Raw genomic sequence first — 8,874 nt, 5'->3', positions numbered from 1 at the left:
AAGATGCGTCGCACATTTTTTTAATCATGACGTGCTACGCATGATTTACACTTTTTAAATGTATATATATGTGTAAATTGACAAAAGGAAAGTCAAATATTTGAAGTAAATGAATAATCTTAGATCATGCTAGAAGAAACCTCTCATAAACTAATTAAAACAACTGAATTCACAGAATAAAATCGGTCTATATAGAATTTACATTAATAATAGAGAGAAATAATATTTAATAAACAATTGATTGAATCACATTATTGCTAGCCTTTGTAAAGCTAAGCCCACCCCTCCCCCTTAGTATAGATTAAATCGTTTGTTAAAAAAAAATCATTTGAGAACTAATTTAATCACATTATTATCCGCATGTGAAAGACTTTTTTTTATAACTGGAATTACACGCCTCTTAAGATGTTTTGAATGTGTTTAAAATAAAAAATAATAATATTTAATAAACAACTGATTGAATCACATTGTTACTAGCCCATTGTCAGACTAAGCCCACATCCCTCCCCTTAGTATAGATAATATCATTTGTTACAAAAAAAAAACATAATCATTTGACAACTAATTTAATCACATTATTATCCGCGTGCGAATGATTTTTTTTTATAACTGGCATTACACGTCTTTTAAGATGTTTTGAACGTGTTTAAAAATAGATAAATTGAATCACATTATTGTTAGCATATTGTGAGCTACTAATTAAAAAAATCACAAAATAATTAATTATTAAAAAAAAACTATTAAGAGAGATGCCTTTGAAGTTTTTTGTGAGGTACTTATTTGATTCATTATTTTGGGATGCCTTTGAAATTTTTTGTTTTGGAAGCATTTTTGTCTAATTATTTTTGTTGAAGCTTAGACCATCTCTAATCCTGACCTAAAACCTAAAAATATTTAGCCCAAAAAATTTAGGTTTTAGCCCAAAAACAGCTTTTTTACTCCAACCATTTTGGCCTAAAATTTTAGCCCCAGATTATTAAAAAATAAATAAAGGCTAATTTTTCGTTCATTCTTGCCATTTTGCTAGCAAATTGTGAACGTATCGGATCTTGGGACTTTCCTTTTCTCTTTGCTTCCTTTTGCTTATCTCTACCCAAGGGCCGCCTTGGCAAAGAAGAAGTTGAGCTCATTTGGTCGATACCTTCATTGTCGGCAAAATTCACACCTTCACTAACATTATTTGGGGGGTAGGGCTTCATTATGAAATAATCTTCCACATTGTTGATTCGCATCGGTTCCCCACCTCGGGCAATCCTTGAGGATGTTCCAAGCATGATACAACTTAAAAGCTTGATTTTTTGGTGTAGTTCTTGTCTTGTAAATTGTCATTGCTTTGTCACCCTATGCAACAAATACATAAAAATAATTAGTTGTAAAATACTATTATGTACATGACAAGTAAAATATCAACAAAGAAACTCACAATTTCTAAGGCACCCCTTCCACTAGGCATGTCAACCATGGCTCTCTCCAAGCTTCCCTTCCACAAAGTGCACGCTTTGTTGATAATGTTCCACCGATCATAAACACCACCAACTTCCCTTGGACCGGCGTTGGAGTTTTCATGAAACTTATCAACAATTTTACCTCACAAATCCTTTCTATTTTGATTGGTGCCAACGGCACCATCTTCACTAACAGAAATCCATGCCAAACATAAAGCAATATCTTCATCAAAGGTCCAATTACGACCTCTAACATGCTCTTTTGCCATCTTGAAAATTTTGGAAATGAGAATAAATGGTAAAAAGAAAAATTGGAAGAATTGTAGGAGAAAAGTGAGTTTTGTATGCATGTTTGAACAAATACATAGGTATTTATAGAGTTTTTGGTTGAATTTTAAGTTAAATAAATTTTTTTAATTATTTTAGCCTTTGGATTTAAATTTGGACCGTTAGATCTTTTTTTTACCGTTAGATTTGATTATATTCGATTTAAGCCGTTTGATTCAATATATATACATAAAAAACTATAAAAAAAAAATTGAACTTGGATGATATAAAGTAGCCAATGGTTATTTTTTGCATTGGACTGATGATATAAAGTAGTCAACGAGTATTTTTTGCATTTGGCTGATGATATAAAGTAGCCAACAGCTACTTTTTGCATTGAAAGCCGGTTTTTTTTTTCAGCAGAAATGTGGGGCCCATTTTACTTTGTGGCTTAAAATGTGATCGGAATTTGGCCCCCATTTGGGTTTTAGGTTTATTTTAGGTCATGGGTTGAAATGAGTTTTGGGAGGGAAAAAAAAAGAATTTTAGGTTATAAGTTATGGTTGGAGTTGGTCTTAGTGACACCAAAACACTATCCACCTTTTCTTTTCTCTGATCGGGGCGAGTAGAGAGATGAGATCCGAAAGAGAAAAAAATTAGGGTTTGAGATATAAAGAAACCTAATCCGAAAACGGGTCAAGAAGGTAGGAATGAAACTGGGTCGAGAGGTGTGGACTGTAGAACAGGCAGAGCATTATTCAAAAATAAAATAAATTTACAAAATTACCCTTGAATTATTTTATGCATTCATTTTTCTTGCTTTTGATTTTTTTTGCTGAAGGGCGGTTTGGTTCAATTATTTGTCGAAGCCGGTGACACAAAATTGAGCCTCGGGCTTTATATATAAAAGATATGTATATATTCTTTCAAAAAAAAAAAAGATATGTATATATATATAATATAATAGACTTGGGGAGGTCCCGTCCCAAACCAGTTGGCATCACACTTTCGACTCCGTTTCCCCTCCCCTGTCCCAATCTCTGCAAATTTTCTCAGCAACAAAACACCCCCATTTCTTTCTCTACCCTTTTCTTGAAAGTCCATAGCTAATTACCCAGAAAAGGCTCTGCCTTTTTTGGTAGAAATGAAGATAGAATGTGTCATAGACTCTCTAAGGACACAGTCTTTATTCAGAATTTATAGATAAATTCTGTGGCGGCTCTGATTTTCCCTCTTTTTCTACTCTGTTTTTATGCAAAATTCTGCTTGGCTTCCCAGAAAATCTCAGGGGAAAGGAAGAGAAGGAAAGTGCAAGTTTACACAACGTGTAAGTACACATTTCCATTGCCTAAATGCTAAATTTTTATTTATTGTCAGGTCTTTTATCCCATGTAGTAATTGTTAAACATAGGACCTGATATTACATTAATTCCCAAGCTCATTTTTAAATTTTATTTATTTATTTCATAATTCTTGTGGGTATTCTGAAAATATATGTATATTTCTCTCTTTTGTGTCCACAAATGCTTGAAATATTAATAATTGTTGGCTGATTCGAAGAGAAACCAACATTATCTGTATCTTGGAGGAAAAAAAAAATTCTGGAAATTAGTAGACAGTTTTAGCCTTTGAGCTGAACTCTACAAAAAGGTAACTTTTTGGAATATTATTGAAATTTTAGAGAGGGTAAATTTGATGGGTGGTGTAGGGCATTATTGTCTTTTGGAACCGAACCTTTAACATGCAGGTTCACCACAGCTTATGGTGGTTTCCTAGGGTTCGTTATTTAATTTTTATTTTTTTGTGTTGCTTTTTATTTTCGCTTTGTTTTCTTATGTTAGCTAAAAAATAAGGAAAAAAAAGCCTAACGAATAAGGGGGGGGGAGTTGCGACGATAATTGCTGAGATAGCGAATTTTGGTCCCACGTAGAAAAATTTTCTGATTTTTATATCCACCATTAGTCAGTCTGGGTCAGCCACATGTTTTCCAAGGTCGAAGCAGCAAAAAGAGGGAAATTGATTCAAGCTAACCTTTTAGGACTAGATTTTGTGGTCTAATGGACGTTAATCCAATTATTTCACTGTCATGATGTAGCTAGTTTCCACACGGCCATAGACTTTTCACACCATTTTTTTCTTGAATATTCAACAGCCCAACACAAGTATTATACGTATGTTTTACTCACACGAGTTAGTTAATCCTGCCCTTAATCCGAATTAATCTAGTTTCTGGTTGATTACATAAAGTCGTACGTTGAACACGGATATCCAAAGATTGCATGTTGTTCAAGGAAATCTGCAGTTATATAGCCCAGGATTCCTGTGAGCCTTTCTGGAAACTCTGACCCGAATCGAAGGGCAATTTTCCTTTATTTTGGAGTGGCTTACAATTATGTAATAACGGAGAGTATGAGCCTTGTACAACTTTTTGGTGCCATATTGATTATATTGTGACTGCTCTTTTTTTTTTTTGGTAAAAAATGTGATGATTTGAACGTGATTCATGGTTAGTCTTAGTTACTGTGCTGCTAAAATAATTGCAAATTTTTGTTGTTAGTGTACTTCTTTGAATCCTAAAAATTAATTACCATCAACGGTTATGGATTTGAATTTTGAATAATTGTTGCTGTTTGGCTTTTGGCTTTTCTGGCGTTTGTTATAATAAAAGAAAATGTGAACAAAGACATCGCTATTCCATGAATCATTTACACACGGACAGAAACGATTTAGAGTAGTCACTCGACAGAAACTAACACAACACAAAGGCGCTCACTTTATTCTGAACTGTAATCTCTTCCGTTTTTCCTTTTTCTCTTTGTTTTGGGTGGTATTGAGTCTGGAAGCTATATTTTTAAGGAAAACTAATGAAAAGGGCTTGAAAACTTTGGTGATAACTATTTTATTGGAGGATAACTATGCTTATATATGTATATCACATTATGCAGGAATTCAACTCAGACTCTTTAGTTCCTTGTCTTTTGCTGGTGCAAAATGGCTACAAATACCACAGTTGCAACTGCATGTCCAGCACCGATGAAAGCCACATCTAATGGGGTCTTTCAGGGTGATAATCCTCTGGATTATGCTCTCCCTCTTGCCATCTTACAGATATGCCTTGTGGTTACACTTACACGGATTCTTGCTTATCTTCTTCGACCACTAAGACAGCCTCGTGTGATTGCAGAGATTGTGGTAAGTATATATGCTTTTTGTTTTCTGTATATGCTATATGATGGCCTTCAAAATGATAGTCAATTTATTGTATCATGATGTATTATCAAATTTATATGTGTGGAAATCTTACCCCTTCTCTCTTTTCCTTTGGTTGAATGTATATTCTTTTGCAAATCCTTTTTTTGAATATGCAAATGATGTTATCACTGAGAGAGAGAGAGAGAGAGAGAGAGAGAGAGAGAGAGAGTGAGAGAGGAGAACTATCATGCACCGCTACAAGTGACTAAGAGGAGCTATGCATTTCCAAACAATATGTTGTGGGAGTTAATAGATATTGGTGCTTTCATTGGCAACTTCTCGTCAGAAAGACAGATGTTTTCAGTAGCCTTTGAAGTAAAACCATATGTCCATTCAAACAATAATAATTCCTCGTTTCCAAAAAGGAGATTGAAAAATAACATAATATTTTGTTCTATTAACGTTTATTGGAAGTAAACAAATTTCTGCACATCCTCGTGCATAGGAGAGAGTTTAACTTAGTATTGCTTTTTTTTCAGGGTGGAATATTACTTGGCCCTTCAGCTCTTGGTCACAACAAAGACTATATCGAAGCAATATTTCCAAAAAGAAGTCTCACAGTGTTGGATACTTTAGCCAATCTTGGTCTTCTCTTCTTTCTGTTCATAGTGGGCTTGGAGTTGGATCCTAAGTCCATCCGCCGCACTGGAAAGAAGGCTCTCTGCATTGCACTTGCAGGAATTACCTTACCTTTTGTTTTAGGAATTGGTACATCGTTTGCCCTCAAAGAAACTATTTCTAAAGGTGTAGATGGACCACCATTTCTTGTTTTCATGGGAGTGGCTCTTTCTATAACTGCCTTCCCTGTTCTGGCTCGTATTTTGGCTGAGCTCAAGCTTTTAACCACTGATATTGGCCGAATGGCCATGTCAGCAGCCGCGATCAATGATGTAGCTGCGTGGATTCTTCTTGCTCTTGCCATTTCGCTCTCTGGCACTGGCCGTTCTCCCCTGGTTTCGCTATGGGTATTGTTGTGTGGGTGTGCTTTTGTCCTCAGTTGTGTATTTTTCGTTCGACCAATCTTTAAATGGATGGCACAGCGCTGTCCCGAAGGTGAACCAGTAGAAGAATTGTATGTATGTGCTACTTTAGTTGCAGTTTTGGCAGCTGGGTTTGTCACTGATACTATTGGAATTCATGCCCTATTTGGAGCTTTTGTGCTCGGAATCATTGTCCCAAAGGAAGGGCCATTTGCAGGCGCTATTGTTGAAAAAGTTGAGGATCTTGTATCTGGTCTATTCCTCCCATTGTACTTTGTCTCTAGTGGATTGAAGACTGATATAGCTACAATTCATGGAGCTCAGTCGTGGGGCCTCCTCGTTTTGGTCATTTCAACAGCCTGTTTCGGAAAGGTCTTTGGCACGGTAGCTGTTTCCCTCCTCTGCCGGCTGCCCTTTCAAGAGGCTCTGGCACTCGGGTTCCTCATGAATACTAAAGGGTTGGTGGAGCTCATTGTCCTTAACATCGGTAGAGAGAGAAAGGTAAAATTAAGCATTTTCCAATTTTAATGGGATTCTCAAGGCTTCCTCTGTAATTTTTTGTTTACACATGTAACTTAAGGTGCTAGCTTTCCGTTATTGCAGGTTTTGAATGATCAAACGTTTGCTATCATGGTTCTCATGGCTATCTTCACAACCTTCATTACGACACCTGTAGTAATGGCAGTATACAAGCCAGCTAAAAGAAAGAGTACATCTGATTATAAGTACAGAACAATTGAAAGGAAAGATCCAAACACTGAGCTCCAGATTTTGACCTGTTTCCACAGTACAAGGAACCTCCCCACAATGATCAATCTCATCGAGGCTTCTCGTGGGACTGGAAAGAAGGAACGACTTTGTGTCTATGCAATGCATCTTATGGAGCTTAATGAGAGATCTTCTGCGATTCTGATGGTTCACAAGGCGAGAAGAAATGGGCTACCCTTTTGGAACAAGGTGACGGATTCAGGTAATAATCAATTAGTTGTGGCTTTTGAAACGTTTGAGCAGCTGAGTCGAGTGGCTATCCGTCCAATGACAGCAATCTCTTCCGTTTCTAGCATGCATGAGGACATCTGTGCAATGGCTGAAAGGAAAAGGGCAGCAATTATTATTGTCCCATTCCACAAGCACCAGAGGTTGGATGGGGTATTGGTGACAACTCGAACTGAATACAGAGGGGTCAACCAAAGGGTTCTTGAGCATGCGCCATGTTCAGTGGGGATCATGGTGGACCGTGGCCTTGGTGGAAGCACCCATGTATCTGCCAGCAATGTTTCTTCAAGCATAGTTGTCCTATTCTTCGGGGGTAGTGATGATCATGAGGCCCTTGCATATGGGATGCGAATGGCTGAGCACCCGGGTAACAATTTAACCGTCGTCCACTTCTTAGCAAGTCCTGAACTTCAGCGGGAGATAGTCCAAGTGGACATAAACGAGGGCTTCAACACTTCAGCAGGGTCAGTGAACGAGAAGTTCATTGCTGAATTGAAGAAGGTTCCAAATGACAGCTCAATCAAATATGAGGAGAGGGTAGTGAGAAATGCTGCAGAAACTACTGATTTGATTCGTGAGTTTAACCGATGCAATCTGTTTCTGGTTGGTAGAAGGCCCGAAGGTCAAGTAGCTGCTGCCTTGAATATCAAGGGAGACTGTCCGGAGCTGGGGCCCGTAGGTAGCTTGTTGACCTCTCCAGATTTCACAACTACAGCTTCGGTCTTGGTTGTACAGCAGTATCTTGGGATGGCAGTAGTTCCAGGTTCAGTTGGTCTGTCGAAGGTCGTCGTGTTGCCTGAGGACGAAGATTCAGAAACCGGCTGATCAGCTCTCCTGAACCTGTATTGGAATCGTTATACAGATCATTGTTCTAAAAATCCCTACCTAGCGCCGCCTAAGCCTCGCCTAGGCACTAGGCGGTTGGTCACCGCCCAGATTAAAGCCTAGGTGTTTGAAAATTAAGAAAGGTCGCCTTGACCTACTAAGGAGCCCACCTAGCACTCGTCTAGCCCGCCAAGACCCGTCTAGGTTGCGACTCACTTAGATAGAATATAGATAACTTTCATTTTGCATTTTATTTTTTTTCAATAAAATTGTAAGAGATTTGTTGAATACTTAAATGAACACATATTATATGTTTGTTTCCCATGTTTTGATTATGTTCCAATAGCTCATAATATATATGTCATTATAATTTATGATGAAATTATATATATTTTAAGTATAAATCAAGGTTCTAAAAAACACTAGGCGCTAGTAGGACAGCAGGCTAGGGCCTAACGCCTAGGCGACCGAGGCGGATTTAAGTATATTTGTAAAGTTTTAGGACTTTTTATGTTGATTTTGTAACATTTAATCAGCCCATTTATTTTAATCATTGTTGAGCCTTTGTTTTTCATTAAAAATGAACTGGGTCTTTGTTTTTCATTAAAAATAAATTGGGCCTTGTTTTAAAGAAATGTCACCTAAGTTCCTAACCAAAATAAACCCCAACTCTAATTGCAAATACCTCTACTGCTCCATTTAATTACAGATCGCTAACCAAAATAAACCCTAACTCTAATTGCAAAATTGCACAGCCGCCCCATTTCTCTGCAATTGCAGATACCTCTACCTCTACCTCTCTCTCTCTCTCCCTTTCCCCAGCCAAGCAGTCCCTCTTCTTTCTTCTTTACCTTGCAATTGCAGATTTAATATCTCGTCCCACATCTTTAGCCTTTAATTGCAGATCGCTGTCTATCGCTTTCATCCCAGGCAAATCGTCTCACTTCGTTTTCTCTGCAATTGCAGATTGAAACCCGTCGGGATGGTCGCTTAATCGTCCAACCTCATTACCACAGCGGAAGAACGACGTTGTAATCGACTTACCATCAAAGCCGCCTAGCAGTCGCCGAGGCAACCTAGCTCGCCCAGTGCCCGTCTAGGCACCACCT

The 8,874-nt window shown here is 37.8% G+C and overlaps 1 protein-coding gene across 5 annotated transcripts; it reads left to right on the top strand.

Moving 5' to 3' along the window:
* Positions 1-2,671: 2,671 nt before the first annotated feature.
* LOC126599679 (cation/H(+) antiporter 18-like) lies at positions 2,672-8,089 on the top strand. Of its 5 annotated transcripts, none has more exons than XM_050266090.1 (4): positions 2,672-3,039; positions 4,658-4,904; positions 5,444-6,445; positions 6,548-8,089. In XM_050266090.1, exons 2-4 carry the CDS (start codon positions 4,704-4,706, stop codon positions 7,763-7,765), a joined length of 2,421 nt encoding a protein of 806 aa, XP_050122047.1. In that variant the 5' UTR covers positions 2,672-3,039; positions 4,658-4,703; the 3' UTR covers positions 7,766-8,089. The 5 variants fall into 5 exon arrangements, with proteins under 5 accessions (XP_050122047.1, XP_050122048.1, XP_050122049.1 ...); XM_050266091.1 differs by lacking the exon at positions 2,672-3,039 and adding an exon at positions 3,636-4,034; XM_050266092.1 differs by lacking the exon at positions 2,672-3,039 and adding an exon at positions 3,636-4,119.
* Positions 8,090-8,874: the final 785 nt, after the last annotated feature.

The sequence above is a fragment of the Malus sylvestris genome, chromosome 14, assembly GCF_916048215.2.
Source record: "Malus sylvestris chromosome 14, drMalSylv7.2, whole genome shotgun sequence".
NCBI lineage: Eukaryota > Viridiplantae > Streptophyta > Magnoliopsida > Rosales > Rosaceae > Malus > Malus sylvestris.
Note: the sequence above shows the minus strand (reverse complement) of the source record. Positions and strands in the feature narration are given on the sequence as shown.